A 25174-nucleotide genomic window follows, 5' to 3' on the forward strand; every position below is an offset into this window, starting at 1 on the left:
TAAAAATAGAAAAATGGTTTCCGGACAATAACTAGTGTTAGGAATGAGATAGTGTTATCAAACTTGTTGTATAGCAAGCTTATATGAAGACCTGGGTTGGTATTGCATTTGGACCCCCTGGGGTCAAGGTCAAGGTCACCGTTACTAAAAATAGAAAAATGGTTTCGGAACAATAAGTTCAGTTAGGAATGAGATACATGTATTGTTATCAAACTTGGTGTATAGCAAGCTTATATGAAGACCTGGGATGGTATTGCATTTGGAGTCCTTGTGGTCAAGGTCAAGGTCACCGATACTAAAAAATAGAAAAATGGTTTTCGGACAATTACTTGAGTTAGGAATGAGATATTGTAATCAAACTTGGTGTATAGCAAGCTTATAGGAAGACCTGGGTTGGTATTGCATTTGGACCCCTTAGGGTCAAGATCACCGTTACAGTGTTACTAAAAAAAGAAAAATGGTTTCCGGACAATAACTAGAGTTAGGAATGAGATATTGTAATCAAACTTTGTGAAAAGCAAGCTTATTTGGAGACCCCAGTTGGGATTACAATTAATTGAAATATTTCTTTGTACACAGTTGATAGTTTGTGTTCAAATTTTTCTTCAGACTACTTATTTTTCAAAAAGTCAAAGTTGCTGGTGGGGGTATTAATCACCTTCAGTGATAGGTCTAGTTTGATTTAAGATAATTTTGACAAGTAATTAATGGTAATGTGGTTAATTGGTATAAATTTTAGTAAAGATTGAACAAAACCAAACTATTTAATTCAAAGGGATACTCAAGCAGAGGGTTTAATCATTTTTGTTCTTCTAAGAAGTGGTTATAAAAGCTGTGCACGTAACAATCTGTTATGCTTTATTGACACTTGAACAGAGCATTATTGCTAAAAAGGTGTTTAATTTTCTGTGTGTAGCTCTGAGCATGGTCAAGGGAATGGATATGATGCCAGTAAAGATTACCTGAGAATGTAACTGATACCCTTAAGAGGTAAGATTATATTAAACTAAATGTGTTATTTTTGAGCAAAACCATTTCTGTGATAAGGTTTATTGTCTCATTTTCAAAGTGTATAACAGTTGTGATATATCATTATTTTCCTTTCTCTCGACTCCAAGCTTTTAAGCTTTAAATATTATTGGTTGGCCATTTTTAACATCTTAAAAAACCAAACATAAAACTAACATTGTTGTAATGATTGTTGTTTTTCACCTCCCCATTAGACACTCAGAAATGTAAGAACTTAAAAGGCCCATTGAGCGTTAAAAATGGTACCTTTTTATCTTAAAAAAGCCTTTAATTTTCAGTTTCCAAATGTTATTCATTGGCCAAATAAATACCTGAACTATCCTTTGTTACTTATGGGATGACACCTTTAAATACTATATGTGTTGGGTGATAAGCATCACCATTAATAAAGTATAATTAAAAACATATTTGCTCTTCCTTGAGAAAAAAAAAATCATTGGCGTAATGCGCCCTTCAAATATCTCACTGAAATATCCTGCAAGAATTTATAAATTGGATTTTAACCTAAATTTAAGTTATATCTTTATTTATAAATTGCAATCAAAACATTGATGAAAAGTCATATCATTGGAACTGCAATTGTTATTATCTAAACATTTTCCGTTTTTCTCTTTCATGAGCTGTAAAAATCTTTTGCAAAACTTTATTTAAGGCAAGTGGTGGTCTAGACGTGTCTGCCTATATAGCGAAGAATCATGGATTCGAGCCCAACTCGGGTCATGACCATGATTCCTCATATGACACCAGTACTTATAAGTTCCAGGAAGCGGACTCGAAAATGATTAATATAAGGTGCAATAACTTGTTTCGCAATCTAGCTAAAATAATAATGTTTAAACTAAAAACTTTATTTAACGAAATAAGTTTTTTTTTTATCAGTATTTTTTTACATTGAATGATATCTGTTTTTATTTTCACAGGACTGATACTTCATGGCTGACGAGAAACTTAAATCGATGTTAAACATTTAATTCCGGAATTACACGTGTATGGACACCTAAGTGACATTTACCATAGAAACTATCTGGCCACTGGATGGGGGAGAAGTGTAGTGATTGTGTGTGGACTCAAACCATCCAATTTATTGAAGTGAAACAAGGTGTTTGTGATGGACTAACTATAAAACTACACTTCTTCCAATGCTGCCTAGTTCTAGTAACTAGCATGTCCCAAGCCATGATAAAAGCAGAGGGGGAGAAATGAAGTTCATAGTTTATCATTAATGTTATTGTTCTCTTAACATATACAATGTGAATGCAAAATATCTAATTACTTGTCTTCAAATACACCATATTAATATGAAGTTATATATAAAATACTACAAAGTGTTTTGTTAATGCTATTTTTATCCCGTCATAACTGTACTACCTATACTACCTAAAAATCACGATAAATTTCATTTAATGTTTGTTTGTTTCATTTTACGCCTTTTTCCAACAGTATTTCAGTCATATAGGCGGGCAGTTTGCTAACCATCGTTCCTGGAGAGTTACACCAGTACTAGACTACCTTCCTCCGCTCTTAACTACCAAAGCATCTCCCAGGGATCGAACCTACGCCAGAGAGGTAACTGGATTAGTAGTCATCGACTGTAACCCCTCGGCCACGGAGGCGGTGTAGTGTACCCGTCGTTAATACTCTGGAATTTTGCCGACGTGAAGCCGAAAGTCGAACTGTAAATCGTCATTTCAGCTCAAAACTCCAATATCCGACTAGCCCGAGAGCCCCAGGTTCAATCCAGCAGATCCTCATAAGGGCAATGTTTGTGACTCTGAACATGTGTCCCCTGGTATAAAACCGAACTGTAATGGTCATTTCAGTGTGCAAACTTTTTTTTGACAGAAAAATGTATAGTTAATGCTTGTTATTCAGCATTAAAGTGAATTGGTCTATAATGGAAGGTTTGTAATATAAAGAATATATATTTAGTATTAGACATAACAACAAACCACGAAATAATTAAATATGTCTGTTGTTAGCAAGTGTGAGATACATAATATACATAATGCTTTTTCTATCAGAGAAAATGAGACGGGGACGACAGTTTTTCGATCTGATTTTTTTTTTTATATTTCAGTCTAGTTAATTGCAAGTTAATTGCCATTGTTTAACTTTAAGTTTAATTTAGTTCAAAATTAATTAAATCTAGTCCTTAGTTCGTGTTATTTAGTTATTTATGATCAGTTAGGGTTTGCCGCAAATTTTTTATAAGTAATCGTATCAGGCCGTAAATAAAATATTGTTTGATTCCCGTAAGAGTTCTATCAAGCTTTTCGTTCCAATAAGTTCTTTATTATAAAATACAAGGTGGGTCAATATGAAGTGCAATATGGTTAATAAATTTAACAAAAGAGCAAATATTTTGCTACTTTCTATTGCAACCCTTTCAAAATATTCTCCTACAGATATACAAAGTTTCGGATCAATGTTTGAACGCTTCAATATAGTCCTCCTTAGGCATACCTTTCAATAACGTAAAATGGCCGATCAAAGTCGATTTGTATTCTTGAAACGATGACCCGCAAGATGATTTTTTCAGTGCAGAAAAATGGAAAAACTCACAGGGTGACAAGCCTGGAGAATACGGTGGATATTTCAGGACAGTCTAGTCACTCTTTTATCTCGGAAAAAAAAACAACAAAAAACCCAACAACAACAACAACCTATGACACCAATTGCAACTTTTTGGCCCTTTCCGTCAGTCTTTGGATAATCCGTTTATTATAGACAATAGCCGAGAATAATCCGATTGCTATAACCTTTGTGTCAATGGCGGCCGCAGATCTACAGACTGCGGTAACAAATGTTTCAAGCCCCATGTATATTAAACTCATAGAGCATGAAACCACCTACCCTCCCCATAAAAAAGCCAAAACAACAACAACAACAAAATCACCTTTTACACACCCATTTTTATAGTAAATTTACATAAAAATAATATCATGCTTTAACCCCTAAGACAGAAATTGCACTATTACAAATTTATTCGAATTTACTATGCCATAATAACTGAAGGCGTGTAACGCGCGCTCAACTTGGGCATTTCTTACGAAAACAGAAATACGAAAACAGAAAGTAGATCTATCCTTTATGGACAGCAAATGACTGTTCATGCAAGATAGTGCAATAAGAGCTTAGTTGTTCTTTTTTTTCTTTTTTGGGGGGACATGTAAAAAATAACAGCTGTTACACTTTGCAAAAGAACAGGAGACTCTTGTCAAGTTTTTATTTGTACACGCTGTAGACCTATTTTATGTGTGGGATACCAAAACTTTAGGTAAGTAGTTTACCAAACATAAAAGCAAAATGTTCATCTTACTTTCAATTATAATTCGGCTGTAGTGAAAATTTTAAAATGCACCTTGCACGTGCACTATTTCACAAACTACTAAGTCAACTTATCAGGCGCGGTTACTCTTGCAACCATAATCTTAAATCATTGGTAAGAGTTTCGTTCCTTAGGTATGCATTATATTTGTTATAAAAAAATTAATAATTTAAAGCACATATCTTTCCTATTATTGGTTCCAAGCTAAACTAACTGTTCGATAACAACTTGCAACATCGTTAAATTTAACCCTTGTCCTTTTATATTTGTTTAATGCATTTACACAGCTTTGAATGATTGTAGCGTTGTGGTGGTGTTGGTAGTTTCCACTCCGGATCACGCAAGTAAACCACATTGAATTTACAGTTCAGCCACCGCATCGTTCATGGGCAGGCTGTCAAGCATTATACCAGTACTAGTTGCCTTCACTTTTACAAGGAACTGATTACTTCCGTTCTTACCAGAGCAGAGGTACATTGCGAATGACTTCGTGATCAATGACAATGAATGTTACAGCACCGTCCGGGAATCGAACCCGAGTAACCCGATTTAAAGTCCAACGCTCTACCTATTGAGCTAACCGGGCGGCTTGCTTTGAACCTTGAACAATCCATTCTAATCTAAAGGGATTTTAATATGAGCATACAAAAATCGACCTAACAACTGTATAGAGTCAGTGGCTTCCCTGGCTCTATACCAGTTGCAAAGTGGCTAAATCACAAGCGGTTCCAAGGAGGACGATTAAAATATATTTGTGGTGGTATGCTAACTCATAAAATACATGTATACAGAATGAAATACTAAAAGAGTTGTCAACGGAATTATCAACAACAAAAACTACAATAAAATAAAATAACAATAATAAATGGTAAAATGAAAGAACGAGATAAAATTAACATGATGATATTTAGTTTGCATATGCATAAGAAAGGAAAAAGAAAGGGATAACATTGTGATGGCATTAGATTCATGTATGTAAGTATGAATCTGTTCTTTTTGTCGTGTAAACCAACTTAATTAAGATTTAAAAGATTTACAATGAATATTATTAATTTTTATACGGACGAATAAAAGACAATGAAATCTAACTTTTTAAATATTTTTATGCAGAAATGTTGCAAAAAATCGTAAATAATAACAAGTAGTCTCTAGAATGGCTATGTACATAATTCTGTGCAATGAATATATATAAATTTTATGTATTAATGTTATGATATGTTCAATGATAAGACTTAAATAAAAGATTAAATAAAATAAAATAAAATAAATGAAAAGAAAATAAATAAATGTAGATACTATTAAACCAGTCCGGCAAATAGGACAGTTATTTCTGTTCTATATCTTACCTACTATGAATAATTAATAGTGTAATACTAGGCAATAATGATATTTTGTAGGTGATAATTGAATAAATGAAATAACGTGAACAAACTTTATGTACATTACATGAAAATATAACACATGTTGATAATATTTTATAATAATTATGTTACTTGATAGCTCTTTTGCGTTTTTGAATTGAGTTTTAAACGGCAATTTTCTTTTTCTTTTCTGGACGGGATTCCGTTTTCATTTTTATTGTTATTATTCCTACTTTATTTTCAAATCTGCAGTATGAAGTGTTATATCATACTTGGATGATAAAATTGACTAACATGTGCATGTATGTATGTTTTCTCTACTAAAATTAATAATTTAAGTAATAATCAAGTATTTGTATATTTCAATTTCATGAAATTTAATCGTACATTTGACCTGAATTAAGATGGTCGGGGGGAAGAGCGGGCAGTTCCCTAGACTTGTCAAGATGTCAGCCTTGACACAGGCAGTCGTGGGTTCAAGCCCTAATCTATTCACGACAATCAGTACTCATATGACACCAGTACTGTTTAATTACACGGAAATTGGTAAACGAGAATATATTATACAGCAAAAATAGGTATAAAATATAACAAGAAACGTCCCGGAACCGGATAAAGTATTTATACATATTCACAGCCGATATAAAATTAATTATTCTGAATGAAAAAAAGACTGATTGGAATTGATTATATAATATTTATAAGTTAAAACAATAATTCTAAATCATGCGAGAAAATATATGTATAATGCAGACAATATAATATGGTCGATTTTCTTAAATTTCTAAAATGTTTTTATCACACATCCGTGCCGATTTTGCGACTCCGTAAATATGGTATTGCACGGCCGTGCATATATTTTGACGTGACGTCATTAGTGTTATACAAACATAGTGTAAAGACGGGCTAAATGTTAGCGTTATACTATAGACGCGTCAATGAAAAATGACTCTTATTTCACTTTAAACGGTCTTTATTTTGGGTATGTGATAAATAGAATATTAAATTCGTGTAAGTTCATTACTGAATTTATTGCACTCGTTGAATATAATAATATTATGCTCGCCAGAGGCTCGCATAATATAAATTTATTCAACTCGTGCAATAAATTCAGTATTGAACTTACACTCATTCAATATCCTCTATTTATTAAATGGTTGCTTTATGATAAATACATTTAAAATATCGTAACAATGGGATAATTGTAAAAAAGAATAATAACTTTTATATCCGAGTCTTTAAGTACATGATAAATTACAATACTTTAAATTACAGTACGTGAACATGACGATGACTTGAACACGTGCTACGAGATTTGAACGTCATCTTCACAATGGTGCATTGTCACGTGACTTGTTACATGCTAATCATCATGTTCAGAATGGCCGCAACGGAATACAGCCCCGTGCGTAAGTTTTATTCTTTTTTCATTATACAGAGATGTCTCTTACTTCTTTTACAAAACTCAATGTATCATTTACATGTAGTGTGATACTTGACTGTGCCATAGTAACATATTTTACAGAAATATACGAAAGACCGTTGGGGACGTTTCAACCTCGTGAATTCCCGAATTCAGCTTCATGAATTCACGATTTCAACTTCACAAATTCAACTTCATGAATTCACGATTTCAACTTCATGAATTCACGATTTCAATTTCATGAATTCACGATTTCAACTTCACGAATTGTGAATTCATGAAGATGAAATCGAGAATTCTTTGAAGTTGAAATGACCCTACCAGTCTTTTGTTCTTTTGTAGAAATAGGAACTGATGTGCACTGTAGATGAATATTTTAACGTATAATATATTATAATTACAATTTTTAAGCTGCATGCTTCCAGACAATGTCTTTTTAATATTTGAAAGATCCTGTTCCAGATGAGCCAAAATATGTCAAGAATATCAAAATTTGAGAAAAATGTACTAAGATTTTAAGAAAAGGGAAAAGAATTCATGATCCAAGTAACAATTTATATGTTATATGATTAATGGCTAATTTTGCAGTATTTCTCACCATATTGCTACTGCGTGACTAACGCATTAATAAGGGCTATTTTTGCATATTTTGTTTTCTTTTTTGGTAATTTATGCGGATTGTGAAATTTGTTATATGTAAATTACTTTCTTTTTGTTCACTTCACAATTTTTAACTTTTGAAATACATTTTCATTTTTTTTTCATGATTGTAATTTGTAAGCATTAATCTGGAGCCATGCTGCTTTAAAGTAGTAGGAAGGTAAGAAAAAGGTCAAACATGAACATAAAGTTATAATGTATCATTATCTTGTCCGTATAAGTTTAAACACTTTTCTCTGCCAGCGCACATGAATTCATATCCATTGCGAAGAATCATTTATGACCAAGCAATATGCGGCAAAAATACACTTTATTTAAAATGTGTTGCGCCAATGTCTCTTTGGTTTAACAAATAATATTTGAGAGTGGATTTGACATACATCTTTATACTTACCGAAACTCGAATGAAGTCTGATTGCAAAATTCCAGGGAAAATATACGCTATCAAAATGTTTCAAAAGTGTTTCAATATATCGTCTGCTGGAGCGATATGGATGCATAGTAAATCATATGAACTCATTTGATTAAAGTAAATACAATCAAAACTTTGATTAGTTAATTTAATTAATGAAAACCTTAAAACCTTGATTTGCTCACCCACGGGATATAGCGGGACGTTTACTTTCCATAAACTCACCCACGGGATATAGCGGGGACGTTTACCTTGGATAAGCATTAGCCTATCTAATCCAGTAACTGATCCGCCCTAAAGTCAGTAGACGCAGTTCCTGCTATATACTGCGCATTGCATTCTGGGTTGAATCACGAGTTATATGTGGTGCCATTGCTTTTCTTTTACGTCTGTGGGTCAGTTAAATAACATGTACATTTATTCATTTCTTACAGTAAGTTGGGATGTATGTTCTCCGAGCCGTATTGTTGTGACCTTGACCGGAGGTATAGATGGAGGGATCATCTATATTAGAGGGTATGGATCCGCCTGTAAACAAGACACACTGTCTGTAGAGACAAGACACGAGTTCGCGTTTGATGCCTGCGGTATCGAGAAGGCGGTATGTTGTAAAAATGTTATAAAAAATGTTGTAAATGATTCGTCGAAATATTGTTAGAAATAAACAATGTGTTTAATATTGTTTTAGTGATGTATTAAGAGCATGTTAGCTGTTAAACAACTGAAGGAAGTACAGCTGAATGTGCAGTTATATGTGTCGTAAATGTAGCAAAATGTGAACAAAGTAGTATTTTGACTTTCATACAAAATACCAATTCACTATATAATTATACCATTTGCTGACAGAGCAAAAGTAGCAGAGGCAGTTCATCTATGGGGCAAATGAATTTTTTTGGAAACTGTAACAAAAATAAGAAAAACAACAGTTTTATGAATATGTGCATGTAAAGGCGTATGAATATGTGCATGTAAAGGCGTATGAATATGTGCGTGTAAAGGCGTATTTCTAAAAGTCGCCGTCAAATTAACAAGTTGTCGGATCATCATGTTATAATCTGCATTTTTTTTTCTACAGGAAACATATTTTACAATAATAGTACAGAAAAATCCTCTTTATCAGACCGGAAGTGATCTTCAAGAATCGCTCCTCTGTATTTACGATCTCAGTGACATATCTGTAGGAAATGGACTAAATGTCGGGTAAGTTTAATTTCGGATAATCATGATATAAGGATTGTTTCACAATATGAAGAACTTTAGACTGTTAATCGGGTTCGATTCCCAGGCGGTGCAGGATTACTAATGAAATCCTCACTACGCTCACCTGCACTGTACCTTTGTCCTGGCATTATAGAAGTGAAAGTGAAGGCATTTAGTACTGGTTGACATATTCCTTCATATTCCTTCATTCAAAACCAACGATTATTTACGTGTACCTATATATACTTTGAATAAAATAATAATGTTTTGTCATTGTTTTATAAATACTCTATATTTTTCTTATTTTCTCTATCGAAAAGAAATAAGAATGATGACGCAGGAGTAAATAAAACTGTGAAACCTACTGCAACGATGAAATTATACAAAGATGGCGTCGATATAGGCGGAAGTGACGTAAAACTCACAGACCTTGTTACCATGACAATACAGGTGGATGATGAATTCATAGGTATTTTTCTTCTTATTTTTTCTTATTTTTTCTTATTTTGTATACATCGAGGTTGAATTTATGATCTCGTATCTTCCGGATATACATGTTGTAGAGCAAACCAGATGTGTAACATGTTATTTTTGCATATTTAAGACCTGGACCCATCGGCCATATCTTTTTCGAAAATTTCGTACAAGAAAAACGAAAAAACTTTTGAGATCTAAAATAATTTTGGGTACAAAATAGTATTTCTGTATTTTTGCTTTTTCAGAGGACTTTGATATCAAAGCAAAATCATGCCGAGCAAATTTTATTGACATCACAAAAGATTTGTAAGTTACTTAGCACATTTATTATTGTACACTTGTAGTGTTATAATAATATCAACAATTGGTAGCGTACTAAAGCGTCATTTAAAGACCCAATATGCATCTGAAATGATTTTTACTTTTATTTCTGAAAAGGTTTTTCATTTTTTTTATGTCGTGTATAATTTCCAAAAAGTTACTCATTGGCCACTTACCAGAACAATCTTTTGCTTCTGTTGCTATTTGGCAATAAGTTCTGTTACAGTGATTCAATATTTTGTATGGAAGTCAAGATATTGCTTTGCTTACATTTTGCTACTTTTATGACAAATAATTTCACAGTCAGTGCTACTTTCGTCAATGTGTTTAACATAAAGCATGTTCTAAATCCTTTATTGAAACATTATACAGCTCATGTTTGCCCTTTCTAAAGAAGGAAAGCTGTATTCATTTCTGAGGCATAATGGGCCTTTAAATTATGTTCAAGCATCGTTGACAACATTATATAAAGAACACAGAGGTTGATGGATAACAGCAAAAATATCACCCAGAGGCTAAAAATACTGTTGCCTCGTCCAATATAGGTTTATTAGATGTGTACTTGTCAAATAGAAATCAGTATTGTACTCAACAATGTACATTAACTTCATAATAATAACACAGTTTCTAAGAATATCCGATTAAAAAAAAATAACACCAAAGAATGCTATGCCGTGTAGAACATGTTTTTTCATCATTTTGGATGCAATTTTGAGACGAAATACCTAAAAATGATGTTGCTAAAACTTTTAACAAATATCTGCTCGAGTGTTTTCTTACACGAGGAGACACATCTTGAGTGATTTCTTTACCATTAAATTAATGTTTACCAACATGGTCTTGCTAAAGCATTTGATCAACACACAATAAAGTTAAAAAATCTTGGTTGATAATAAAATACTTACATTTATTCAAATGTGATGCCAGCACCATGTTGATGGCTCGATCACATTTGAACAAATGTTAATTTATTTTTCACCAAGGTCAGTGATTTATTTTTTGTGTTGAGCCATGTTCCATGCACGATAAATTGGACAGACATTTACTTCACCGTAAGCAACGTCACTTTGGGTATTTTGGGAAATAGCAAATCAGTCTCATAAGCTTGCACTCCACACTTAATTTCAAGTTCCTCTCGTCAATGTCTTTCAAGCTAGTTATACCCCTCGCATTTCAGATCCCAAAATCGCATCTTTAAAGGTGACTCATATATATAGTATAGCATAACAACGCATATATAATGAAAACGAAATTCTCCTATAGTTGGGCACCTCAAAACACATGCAATTCATTCCATAGATGTGTAAAATTTTAATTCGAAACTCAAAACAACATATATGTCTCTCTCGCAGAAAAAAGATACCTGCAATCATAGGGGCCACAGAAACACGTCTATACTTTAGAACCTTCATATATGTGCTTATATATCCGAAATAAACAAGTGCACGCGGATGAAAAATGTTTGCCCCCCCCCCCCCCGCCCCCCGCCTGCCTCCCACTCGTAAAGTGATAATACCTAGTTCTGGCTTCCAACACTTTAGAAGCCGCTCTTTTTCTTTTTTCTTCTTTCGTCTGATGCCTTCACGTCATGTCATTGTATCTAAACGGATACGCTAAAGACCTGAAGCTAAATTTTTACCTAGCATTACAGAATTGAAAGAAAATGGCGTCCATGACGTTAAACAATCAACAGCACGTGATTTTTGGTGATTTTTCCGAATTTGTAAATTTTCAGCAACACATGTAAAATTGCTTACCATACATTTTAATTTAATAATAAAAACTATAACAATGACCACCCTGATGGCGGTCAACAGATGTCACTGTCTGAGGATTGGGTTAACTTTGTCACACCTATGTGGTGCAAAAAGCATTACGCCGTTGTTTCGCGTTAGTCTAGTAATCTAAGGATTGCTGACCGTGTTGGTTCAAACCCTGTCTGGGACAAGCCGTTGTTTTCTTGAGCAAGAAACTTTACGTTCATTGCTTAGTACTGGTTGGTTCCAGGAACAGATTCGAGGGTGTTTCAATAAGCTTATAGCTTCCAACACAATCGAACTAAAACAATTTGTATAAACTTATTGAACATATACATGATATAGGCTATATCAACTTTATGTAAAATTTACCTCTCTCAGTATGAATATTCATTTGCTTTATGATGGATATTAATTACTAATGATTATTATCCGAACATATTGACAAAACTATTTTGATGATACAAATCGTCATATTTGTATTTGATAAAATAATGTGTTTAAAAATGAATGTGATACATGTGATTTCTAGTTTACCTAAATAATATTCTTTCAATAACTAAAATTTATCATGTGTTTTCTTTTTAAATGGAAACTTATAATAAGGGAGATAACTTCTGAGCACTTATAGATTTATTTCCCGTATTTATGTGTATAAAATGAAAGCCCACCAACTTGATATCAGTAGGTAATATTAATCAGAATCGCAAAATAGAAAACATTTCTTGGTTGATCTGGTTCTTAGACAATTTTATTAAGTCGTGGAGCTAAATAAACAGAGAATGTTTATTATTTAGTTATTAGTACTGCACTCCATACTTAAAACATAAAGCACTTAAGGCCCGCAACTTATGATAAATGACGTTCTCTATTTAAGCTGTGCTGCTGATACTGACCTATTTCCGAATTTTGTTCACGTGACACAAGGCGTCGTGACGTCAACGTTCGGCGCGTTCCGTACAACAGATCTCGGCAGTGGCAGCGTTGAGATGGTTTTCACGTGCACAGTACAAGTGTGCCGTGGACTTTGTGTAGAGGTAGGCGAATAAAAAATAATGTCCATGATCATTTTTTGTTTAATATTTTTTACAATTCTTATTCCTAATCAAAATATAAAACATATGTACATGAACTAGATAAATTTACTTCCCAGTGTTGCATACAAAGTCATAAATTTGGCATAACATGGAGACATTTCATTTTTCAAATTAAACAAGCCAAAATATATTATTCGTTCCGACTTCACAGCGATTCGTTTTGTCAAAGAAACACGATCTGACGAATATTTGCTTAATTTTGGTGTTTTTTTTTTAAATTTTCATTAGGAAGTTTGTGGAGACGAAACAGGATGGGGTCGAAGAAAGAAACGCGAAGTTAAAGAGGACGTCGCGTTTGAAGATCTGAATGTCGGAACGTCAATGTCGGTAGGGACGGACATTGACCTAACACCAATAGGTACATTTTATTTTTATTTATTGATAATTAATGGATTATTAATTGTAAAGAGTAATGTATTTAAACTGTTATGTCATGTCAAATCATAGCCGTTTTTATTATCATATCCTAATTTTTGTTTGTATTATAATTAAATCCGTTATAATAACGATATATAGAATAAAGTACGAGTTAACTCGAATAAAAAAAGTATTTTCTTTTGGGGGTTGCAATATACGTATACACGTAAAGACCGGAAATGAGTCAGCCGACGTTAGAAATGCGTTAAATCGCATGGGCGCTATCAGGAGTGAGAACGTGACGTTTATTTGACGCCGTTGGCGTTGTCAACGTGCTCCATGACGATGTATAAAGGATATTGAATGAGTGTAGATTAATACTAAATTTATTGAACGAGTTGAATAAAATCATATTATGCGAGCGTCTGGCGAGCATAATATTGTTTTATTCAACGAGTTCAATAAATTTAGTATTGAATCTACACGAATATAATATTCCTTTTATCACATATATAAAATAAGAAACAGTAAACTGTTAAAAAGAGTAATTTTTCATTGACGCTAACATTAGCGCGTTTTAACTCTATGTTTATATATACTGCAAATGACGTCACGTCAAAGTGTTATTACACTAGTGTAATATCGTTTTTATTAAATGGCTTTATTACACTCCTGCGCCGCAGTTTATGTGATAAATATAAATATGTTGTGTGTAAAGACTATTTATGCTAACGTTGATCGAAGCTCATTTACATTTTTTGTAAATGTGTTTTTTAAATATGTAATGTATATATATTTGCTGACAAAATTTGTAAAACGTATGTATTGTTTTAGAGCAATAACTGAAGAAGTATATGAACTTACCGGACAATCTTCGTACATGTACATATATTCAATTGATATGTAAAATAATCTGATCATCCGAACGGCATCAACTTTTAATTTTATGCATTCAAATATTTTCATTTAATGTTTATTATTTAATATAAAACGTCAAATCATACCTAAAATTCTAAGTTAGTGCATTGTCGTACTAGCCCCATTCCAAGTCTTCTAATAAATTATCGTTAGGTTCTTAGATAATTCTTTGCAATATTCAGCCCTAATATTCATAGAGATTTTTGTTTATAGTGTTAAGCAAAATTTCTGTTTTGACAATTGTACTAACTTCTAAAAAAATAGACACCGTTGATTATAAATGTAATACATGTATTTGTTTTCTTTCAGATAAGGATAATGATGACAGCGTATGTATAGCTCATTTAGCATTTATCCTCGGTCTTATAGTGATTTTACTGGTTCTTGTGTCATCATTAAGCCTTGCCGTAATTGCCACCGGAAAATTGTTGAAGAGGACCGAGCAGTTACGGAAATTGTCAAATATCCACGAAGTCGACGGGAAAGAAGATAACTTGAAACTAGGGTGTGTATTTTATATTTTTTTATATAAATTTATGTAAGAAATTACAGAAATACATCTAAAGGTTAATGCTTATGAAAATTAAAATAATACCTATATCAAATCAAGCATTGCCCATCTTGAAATAAAATATGTCTTAGTCGACTAATACGTAACTATTTTCAACATTTCTTTAATTTCAAATATTGATTTAAATTAATATGATGAAATATAGCTCTTTTTAATTTTCTTATAAATATTTAAATTATATTAAATCAGAATTTACTTATAATTTTACGTGTGTGTTTTATCAGTCAACTTAAAGACGTTTTTCTCTCGAATTTATTTTAGAATGGAAAGGGCGACAACTCTCCCAAACACAGAACCGCCAAAAGTGGGAATTTCACAGCGCGCAGTCAGCAATACTGGAAATACACTTTCAAATAAAAGATCTGATGTCAAGAAATCTCAAGTTGATGTGGATAAATTAAGAGATGAGAAAACTAATTCTAATGAGACGTCTGAAGCTACTAGTAATAAGGCTGAGAGAAATTTAAAAGCATCCAGTAAGGTCTCACACAATGAACTTTTAACGTGGACAGACCTGGCACATCTGAAGAAATGTCGAAATGTTTTAAAAATCATGGAACTTAATAATTGTAAAAATGTACTAACTAAACAACAGTCAATGCAGTAGCATCTTTCTACGTGTCCTGGAAGAGTATTTACTGATTCGTTTGTTTTAAGCATTTTTTGGATTTCAAAACAAACAAATTATCAAAAAAAGTATTTTCGATTGATCACAAAACGGATTTAAATAAAATGATGAAATAACGTTTTTGCTAAAAAGAGGATCATAGACTAGAGATTTATATCCAATCTTTATCTATGCTATGAAATTTTATTATTCAGTTGCATTGTTTAGTTCAATTTGTTTTATTTATTTACAATATATAGGTGTAAACATTTGTATATAGTAGCATAAAAGCATTATGTATACACGAGACTATATTCCACATTATTTTGTCTAGTAATCTAATTATCAATTATAAAGCAAATTATCATCAAAACTTATGAATAATTAATGTAAGTGTGTTCATGTGTTGTTACCAATGTTTTTAGCTGTCAACGTTTAATTGAATTTACACTTTGCACACGTCACTACTTTAACTAATAAACCGCTGAATGGTCAGAATAAACTCCGTTCAATCACCGTAACCGTTTATTTGTGTTGTTTGCGCTAAATCGGGAAGCTATATTCTAGATGTTAAGAATCCTCGTATTTTCCTATACAGTCGTCAACCTTAAGGTAAACATTTATTTCTCTTTTGCACATAAAATATTAGAGACATTGTTTGCATAAGAATAGTAAAACGCAACAATTAGAGATAATTTTATCAATGTTTGTTCTGGAGATAAAAGATTTTCCATATGTTTATATCCGGTAGTTGACTGGAAGCTTAAGTTTTAAAAGTAGTTCAGTTTCAAATTTTATAGCCTACGCACCAAAGGTTTTCATGTACATATGAATGCTTAAACAAATATTAAACGAAAAAGTCAAAGATCTAGCAACACTATCATGGGGGTGCTTCTTATGTGTTTATGAACTATTTTATGATGGTTTGGATAACAACTTGTGTGCAAAATTTCAGATCATTCACTCGCTTTAATTTTCCAAAATAATCCTTTTTTTCATTGTGCAAAAAGACCCGAAAATGAAAGCGTTTAAATTTTGTTTTAGCTCCAATGGTATAAAGTAGAAATATACACATAATGTACAACTTGGCGTTGTCCAATTTATTTCAGAAATAATAACAAAGGCAGTTCTAGAACGCCACCAGAAGTTCTAGAATTCTAGAAAATCAGCATGCGTTTGTTGCAATTGGGGTTGTTTTTTGTCATTCAATTCCAGGCCGCCAATTGCGACGCAACATTTTCTCCAAATGGTATATTTTTTCTGTTGTTATTTATATTGTGTACATTTAAGTGAAGATATGTATATTTAGATAGAAAATATTTTTATCAACTGGATGAATACCTTAATATGTCGGTTTGAAAAAAAAATCGTTAATGTTCCAATATTTAATTTAGTTTGACTGTTTCTATAGTTTATTCTAATGCACGTAGGTAAATCAAAGTATATAATAAATATAAATTGCCTACGTCAGAAATAAACTTTAAGGAATTTTAGTTTCGTGAGCCTTATTTTTATGCATTAGCCTTACATGTATTTATATTATAAATCATGAAAATAACAAAATGCCGGACTATTTACATATTTCAGTGACGGTTGTCAGTTGTGCGTCTCAACGCGTAATTATACAATTAGAGAATGCTGCGGAGGACGGACTCATTTTTATACAAGGACGTGATACCTCTTGTAGCAGAACCACTGTCGCGGAGAAAAGGAGTTACGAGTTTGATTTTAAGATGTGCAATATTGAATATGTGAGTCTTTTAATAAGTTTATCACTATTTAACAAAACTTAAATTTATTAAATTATTCAAATGCATCGTGGTACAAGAATACATGGATAAAATGGTACACAATGTAGTTAGTCAAGAGCCGGATTTTTATTTTAATACAAATACATTTTTATCTAGATAAAGTTAAGTCTTTACTTACGTTCCGGGTAGCCTGTCTGAACAAATTGTAATTGTAACAAACTTAATAAAAATGAAAACAAAATTATAAAATCAGAAACGAACGTAATCAAAATTATGTTTATTTATATAATAGGACGCTAAATTCCGCATAGTTGTTCAAAAGAAGATCCGGTACCAGACCGGAAGTGACAAAGTAATACCGGTAATGTGCCTCGTAGATACTAGCGACCTCTATGTGTCAGCGGTAGTGTTTCCAGAGTAAGTACTGATGATATATTAAATCATATTAATACTAATTGATAAAATAATTATATGTGCTGTGTAACGCTTGAAAATGATGACTTTTTATATTGCCCTAACCTTGAAGGCTTCGATACACGATGTCCGGGTGATAAATAAACGGTGACATGATTTTGAAATGGAATTCATCATATTATGTAGTATTGCTATAGTACCATCTCATTTCTATTGCAGTTGTATTGAACCATCGCGTTTTCTCCATCGTGCGATTTGTCTTGTCATTTTATGCAATCGTAAACGTGATTTAAGATTGTAATAAATTGATTTTTTAAAATAAAAATTCTATTTGATTCATGTTGGTACATGATGCGCGCGAGACTTTCCTCTTTTTTGTATATCGTAAACATCCAATTCTTACAGAATATGTTCAAACTAGACTTATCACTGAAGGTGATTAATACCCCCACCAGCAACTTTGACCTTTTGAAAAAAAGTAGTCTGAAGAAAAATTTGAACTCAAACTATCAAATATGTACAAAGAAATATTTCAATTAATTGTAATCGCAACTGGGGTCTCAAAATAAGCTTGCTATACACCAAGTTTGATTACAATATCTCATCCCTAACTCTAGTTATTGTTCGGAAACCATTTTTCTATTTTAAGTAACACTGTAACAGTGACCTTGACCCTAGGGGGTCCAAATGCAATACCAACCCAGGTCTTCATATAAGCTTCCTATACATCAAATTAGATTACAATATCTCATTTCTAACTCTAGTTATTGTCCGGAAACCACTTTTCTATTTTTCGTAAGGGTGACCTTGACCTTGACCCAAGGGGGCCCAAATGCAATACCAACCAAGGTCTTCATAGAAGCTTGCTATACGCCAAGTTTGATAACAATATCTCATTCCTAACTCTAGTTATTGTCCGGAAACCATTTTTCTATTTTTAGTAACACTGTAATGGTGACCTTGACCCTAGGGGGTCCAAATGCAATACCAACCCAGGTATTCATATAAGCTTCCTTTACACCAAATTAGATTACAATATCTCATTCCTAACTCTAGTTATAGTCCAAAAACCATTTGTCTATTTTTCCTAACGGTGACCTTGACCCCAGGGGGCCCAAATGCAATACCAACCCAGGTCTTCATATAAGCTTGCTATACGCCAAGTTTGATAACAATATCTCATTCCTAACTCTGGTTATTGTCCAGAAACCATTTTTCTATTTTTAGTAATGGTGACCTTGACATTGACCCCAGGGGGTCCAAATGCAATACCAGCTCAGGTCTTCATATTAGCTTGCTATACACCAAGTTTGATTACAGTATCTCATTCTTAAGTAAAGTTATTGTCTGGTAACCATTTTTCTATTTTTCGTAACGGTGACCTTGACCCCATGGGGCCCAAATGCAACACCAACCCAGGTCTTCATATAAGCTTGCTATACGCCAAGTTAGATAACAATATCTCATTCTTAACTCTAGTTATTGTCCGGAAACCATTTTTCTATTTTTAGTAACGGTGACCTTGACCTTGACCCCAGGGGGTCCAAATGCAATACCAGCTCAGGTCTTCATATTAGCTTGCTATACCCCAAATGCAATACCAGCTCAGGTCTTCATATTAGCTTGCTATACACCAAGTTTGATTACAGTATCTCATTCCTAAGTAAAGTTATTTTCTGGAAACCATTTTTCTATTTTTCGTAACGGTGACCTTGACCTTGACCCCAGGGGGCCCAAATGCAATACCAACCCAGGTCTTCATATTAGCTAGCTATACGCCAAGTTTGATAACAATATCTCATTCCTAACTCTAGTTATTGTCCGGAAACCATTTTTCTATTTTTAGTAACGGTGACCTTGACCTTGACCCCAGGGGGTCCAAATGCAATACCAACCGGAGTTTCCACATAAGGTTGCTATATACCAAGTTTGATTACAATACCTCATTCCAAACTCTAGTTATCGTCTGGAAACCATGATGTGGACCGACCGACGGACCGACCGACCAACCGACCGACCGACCGACCGACAAGCTGACTCCTATATACCCCCCCTAAACTTCGTTTGTGGGGGTATAATTATATGTACATATGTACATGTTTATATCAATATCTTGTTCGAGGAGAATCTTCACATGTTTTTGTTTGGTGTTTATTAACTTCCGGCAGGGAGAAGGTAGATGGGAGCTCGGTGAACAAAACTGTACGACCGACAGTAAGCATGCGTATACTGGCATCAGAAACTTTCAAATCTGTTGATGAAGTCTCCTTGAGCGACCAAGTATTGCTGTCATTAAAGCTGGATAACCCCTACCTTGGTGAGATATTGTTGTTTTGAAAGTTTCCTATGTGTTTGAATATTCCTAATATATTCATTTTTGTGTGCAATAATGACAGATCACCTAATACTTTATAGAGAAGTAAGACGGATTGTCAATGCGATTTCGAAACTCATATCATTCGTTCGCAGACGACTTTAATAATCATGCCATTTGTTTGCAGACGACATTGATGATTGATAATCAATCAATATCACGTGATATGTTTGCAGACGACCTTTATAATCATGGCATATGTTTGCAGACGACATTCTTAATTATGGCATATGTTTGCAGACGACTTTGATAATCATTTCACGTTTTTGCAGACGAATTTTAGTAGTCATGCCATTTGTTTGCAAACGACTTTGAATTTGGAAATCATGTCATACATTGCAGACGGCTTTCATAATCATGTCATATGTTACTTTTGCAGACGATTTTGATATAAAAGCCAAGGATTGTAGAGCAGAAATGATCAACTTGGTTGAAAATGAGTAAGTAATTTAGTAAAATAACCATTGCTATATTTCACCATGAACAATTTATTGAAAAAGACAATCGGTTGTCAATTAACAATTTTCTTTTTTGAATTTGAGCAAATGTTTTCCGCCCTAAATTACTATCTCTTAGAAACACCAAACATTTTATAAAGTTTGAAACAAAATGCTTTGTTTGTGTTATTTTTGGTATGTTTTTGTTAGTTTGTTTGACTGTCTCTTTAAAAAACTCTTTTTATCTAGGTGTTCCCAAGATGAACAGCTATTTCCAAATTTTGAGAAAAAGGCAAGAGGTGACATCACTTCCGGTTTTCAAGCATTTCAGCCGACAAGTTTAGATGATGCAACGGAAGTAGATGTATCGTTTACTTGTAACGTGGCTGTTTGTAAGGGAGAATGTCATAAAGTAACTTTTAGCAAATTTTTTTTTCACATTTGATATCTGATACCCCAATTTTGTGTCAAACTTTATACAAAAAGATTTTTCAAAAGCACTGATGTAACAGGATGTTAATGACGTCATCTTAGACTATTTCGGCGTCATTGCATTTTTGTGACTATTGTTGTTTTCTTAAAAGCTATTTTTGGCCGTGAGTTATTTTAAAACTTTGAAACATGTTTATCGGAGATCAGTACAGTTTTCTTATAAATATTGTAACATTTAATATATGTTGAGATTTTATTAACGTCTTTTTGTTTCCATATTTGTTCTAAACTGTATGTTCTGTTTCTTAATCGGACATCCCAAACTTAATATTAAAATTTATTGATAATGTCAAGCGAAAATTATTTAATAACTAAATTTGCTTCGATTTATAGAAAGTGTGTGGTACTGTAGAGGGCTGGGGTCGTAAACGGAGAGATGACGGCGATGATGATGATGGTGATGATGATGATGATGATGACGTCGACGAAATATTTGAAAAAGTGACGTGTGCGACGAAACTTAAAGTGAAATCCTCGAAGGCAAATGATTTTATTTGTAAGTATGAAGTATTAAGAAAGAAAGTTAAAAAGAGGAATGAAAAGAAACCTTCATTGGGTTGTTTATTGATATATTTTAAGTGAAAACAAATTACAAAGAGGAAAATAAAACAAATAGCAGAAAATGAATTCTAGCATGAACCACTTATTGCAAAACGTGGAACGTGTATTTTGTCGTACTTTTTTCTGCCAAAAAAAAAAGAATGTATATTTTTTTAATTTTATGGTAAATAAACTTTCATTTAATTAATATTATTTTGCAGACGGCGTCACTTCGAAGTTGAAAGGACAACTGTGTGCCGAAAAGGTCGCCATAGCGTCCGTCATGGCTGTTACTGTATTAATACTCCTTGTGTCTTGGATTGTATGCGCATGCGTGACAGTTAAGGTTGGACTTCTTTTATTTTAGAATTCATGCTTATTTTCGATTTTTTTTCACATATCGTAATGTCATATTTATATACAATAAATATTTCCAAGATGGCGCTTTATTGTTTGGCGCCAAAGAGGCCCGTATAACTTTCCTATCCGTTATAGAATAAGAATGACATAATAATATTTTCAAATATATTAGGTCATTATATACCTACCTCATGTATAAATAAATATTTTATCCAAAGATTAAAATTCATAGTTATACAATTTGCAGTTTGAGTCTAATTTCATTATTTTACATCCTAACAAACATGTTTTTATAAATGAAACATAAAAGTCGACAAGTTTTCAAAACAGTAGTGAAGGCAATATGAATCACCTGAGTAAAAATGTTTTATTTTAAAATATATTTTTGAGTCTTTATGGCTGCAGCAACTGGTGTCATCTCTTTTCTAAACATCAAACTATTGTCATACTTCATGTTCCAGTTTTTTGTGTGTTTTTGTTGTTGCTGTTTTTTTTTTAATCATGACAGTAAATTCTGGTTGCATTAAAATAGATAAGAAGGTGAAAAATGTACATTGATAATTTCACAACAATACACAGAGATATTAGAATAACTACATGTGGAGAGAAAAATCATTTGAAAACATTAAAGCCTCATTAAAAAGAGTTTTCGGAAAAATTGTCATTAAAGTACTTCTGGATCACACAAAACAGATATTTTCTCAAATTCTAAAACTTATATAACTTGATTCTTCTCTCCAAGGACACATTAAGAATATGTCATTTTGTTTTTCATTTTGTCACTATAAAGAAAAAAAAATGTGATTCAGATTGCACTAGATTCGGATTGCTTTTACAAATAACATATATGTGCATGAAATATATAAAAATGTTGTTTTTGCCAGTTTAAAAATGTTTTTGAAAATGTAACAATTAAAGATCATTTCACAATAAGCAATGCAAATTTATTCACAAATATACAGTTCTCTGCTGGGACCAAAAAATATAACTTTTGGTCCCAGCTTTCTGTTGTAACATTTACATGTATCTGCCGGCTTGTCTGCATGTAAGTCCAGGATTGAACCGATTCCTAAATCGAATACACCAGCCGGTCTTCCAAGACAGATGAAATTTGCATCAAGAATAAGCAAAGAGCTGATTATTTTTTATTTTTTTGCTTTTAGTTAAGACGAGTGAGCACCTTATCTGATGGTAAATCGAAGACAAGCACACTAAGAAGACTTTCTGAGAAGAACATCAATTTTGCCAGATCCGTTGGTAGACGCCTATCCCACATGCTCAACATACCGGTCGGTTACAACGTGCGGGAGCCGAACATGATGCATGAATGTATACCAGAGACAGATCCGTCGCCGCCGACAAAACGGCGAGATTCAGTCACAGTAAGCGGAGAGATTGACAATGATTTAAATTCTTTTGTTAACCAAATTACCATGCTGCCGTCAGATGAGCAATCATGTTTTCGTAGACGATTTGTTGATAGTAGTTCACAAACAGATCTTGATTGTAGCATGGCAGATCCTTCAAAATTGAATCAGTCTCTACTAAATTCTCTCAACCCGAAAAGTCATCCATCCTCTTTTATTACTTCAATTTCTATAAAATCTGGCTTGTCTGCGTCTAAGTCCAAGATTGAACCGACTCCTAAATCGAATTCGCCCGTCGGTCCTTCAAAACCTAAAAGTGAGTCAAATGAACTAATAAAATCTAGTATAGAAAATATTAGCACTGATCCGGTCATAGAATATACGGCTGATGACGTTCCTAAAGTCCGTAACGTAGGTCACTCTCAGGAAAGCAAGAAATTCAACCTTGACCTTGCAGTGGATGAATATGTTAATAATGCCAATCTGGATGATTTTGATATGGAACCTGCTAATACCGATTCTGTTTTCACTGATGAGAAAGGAACACCTAGGTTCTATAGCGCTGATGACATCATTCCTAATCAAATAGAATTCGTCTCAAATTATAAACGTGAGCGAGCGAGCTCTACCCATGTCTAAAATGTTTGATTGATTGATTTATTCACCGATCGATCGATCGATTGATTGATTGAGTTTTTGACTGATTGTGATTGTTTGTTTGTAAAAATTGAATTGTTTCAAACTTTTCTCGTTAATCAAAAAAAAGAAAAAAAAAACAAAAAAAACCAAAAAACAAAAAACAATAGTACATATTATTAAAGTGCTATTTGAGAGATAAAAAGTGTACTTGATGTTCTCCTTCGTGTGGCTTACCTGGAATGTACTTTTTTGCAACCATTTAAACTGTCATTATTTAATCAAGTTTATTTTCATTTTTCATGAAGCATTTAAAAGTTTAAAGACTTGTCCATTTTATATGCAGTAAAGAACAGTGAAGAAAAACAGAATGATTTCTAAACATCATTATATAGCGTTACTTCATTTTATCTATACATTTGTTTTCCTAATAATTGTTTCATTATGATATATCTTATATACTAGTACATGTATATTATATATTTATTATATTCTTGGTGCACTTTCACGCATTTTTTATTACAAATGTTTTATTTGGAGATTAAACTAAAATGTGATTTACTGTCACATTTCAGGTTACTCGTGTTGTTTACGTTGAACAGTGAACTGTCCAATCAGAGACTAAGTAAAACGATGACGTCATTTCAAGATGGAGGGAAATAAAAAATGTCTTATGCGTAAATGTGTGCGAAGAAAAAGACATACTAGTATTTAACTGTCGAAATTTTACATTTATGATACTGGATAACATATTCAGATATTGATATTAAGTTTCGAGGGATTAGCTTAAAATTAGTTTATCACAGACAAGAGTAGCAGATCGTTTGTTAACGCGGATTTTATTAGATTTGTGCTTTACCATTAACCTTATTGACTAATTTTTTTTGAAACAACACATTAATATATTGCTCTTCGAAAACCCGTTTGTTTCCCTTCGTCAGAAATGACTGAACTTTTTACTTTGTTCGGAATTCTCTTAAAATTATTCAAATTCATACATTTGAAAAGTTTTCTTTCCTCTGATCAATGTATTATATACTAGTAATTGATGTTCACGTTTTGTTTTATGTAATAAACGTTAAAGTATGTACGAATCATGTTGTCTTGTTTGTTTTTGGTAGTCCCGCATGTAATTATTTTGCTCCGCAATTAAATATTTTTAATTCATGCTTATACCGAAAGAGAAGTGACATGCCAAACAAATAGTTTAGACGGAATTTTAAGATCTGTGATGGCTAAGGTGACAAGGATTCCACTATTTGAATATTATTCCGCTTATCATTTA

At 32.9% G+C, this 25174-nt stretch overlaps 2 protein-coding genes across 3 annotated transcripts; both read left to right on the forward strand.

Annotated features, from left to right (window-relative positions):
* The first annotated feature begins 7046 nt into the window (after nt 1–7046).
* Nucleotides 7047–15518, forward strand: LOC132755223 (uncharacterized). Its single transcript, XM_060746041.1, has 9 exons — nt 7047–7127; nt 8648–8814; nt 9289–9413; nt 9734–9882; nt 10136–10196; nt 12846–13005; nt 13294–13423; nt 14650–14845; nt 15173–15518. Exons 1-9 carry the CDS (start codon nt 7052–7054, stop codon nt 15516–15518), a joined length of 1410 nt encoding a protein of 469 aa, XP_060602024.1. The 5' UTR covers nt 7047–7051.
* Nucleotides 15519–16633: 1115 nt separating this feature from the next.
* LOC132755228 (uncharacterized) lies at nt 16634–24973 on the forward strand. Of its 2 annotated transcripts, XM_060746047.1 has the most exons (10): nt 16634–16767; nt 17106–17269; nt 17562–17686; nt 19852–20000; nt 20437–20497; nt 20744–20906; nt 21320–21482; nt 21748–21872; nt 23050–23268; nt 24465–24973. In XM_060746047.1, the coding sequence occupies exons 1-10, from the start codon at nt 16689–16691 to the stop codon at nt 24492–24494; spliced, it is 1278 nt and encodes a 425-aa protein (XP_060602030.1). In that variant the 5' UTR covers nt 16634–16688; the 3' UTR covers nt 24495–24973. The 2 variants fall into 2 exon arrangements, with proteins under 2 accessions (XP_060602030.1, XP_060602029.1); XM_060746046.1 differs by lacking the exon at nt 24465–24973 and having other exon boundaries at nt 23050–23901.
* The last annotated feature ends 201 nt before the right edge of the window (nt 24974–25174 follow it).

The sequence above is a fragment of the Ruditapes philippinarum genome, unplaced genomic scaffold, assembly GCF_026571515.1.
Source record: "Ruditapes philippinarum isolate M1 unplaced genomic scaffold, ASM2657151v2 ctg3107_1_1_1_1, whole genome shotgun sequence".
Classification (NCBI taxonomy): domain Eukaryota; kingdom Metazoa; phylum Mollusca; class Bivalvia; order Venerida; family Veneridae; genus Ruditapes; species Ruditapes philippinarum.

Coding starts and splice junctions, on each gene's coding strand:
- LOC132755228 (XM_060746046.1), top strand. CDS start 16,689: ATGCGTTTGTTGCAATTGGGGTTGTTTTTTGTCATTCAATTCCAGGCC. Junction 20,498..20,743: donor ATCAACTTGGTTGAAAATGA/GTAAGTAATTTA, acceptor CTTTTTATCTAG/GTGTTCCCAAGATGAACAGC. Junction 20,907..21,319: donor GTAAGGGAGAATGTCATAAA/GTAACTTTTAGC, acceptor TTCGATTTATAG/AAAGTGTGTGGTACTGTAGA.
- LOC132755223 (XM_060746041.1), top strand. CDS start 7,052: ATGGTGCATTGTCACGTGACTTGTTACATGCTAATCATCATGTTCAGA. Junction 13,424..14,649: donor CATTGACCTAACACCAATAG/GTACATTTTATT, acceptor GTTTTCTTTCAG/ATAAGGATAATGATGACAGC. Junction 14,846..15,172: donor GAAGATAACTTGAAACTAGG/GTGTGTATTTTA, acceptor AATTTATTTTAG/AATGGAAAGGGCGACAACTC.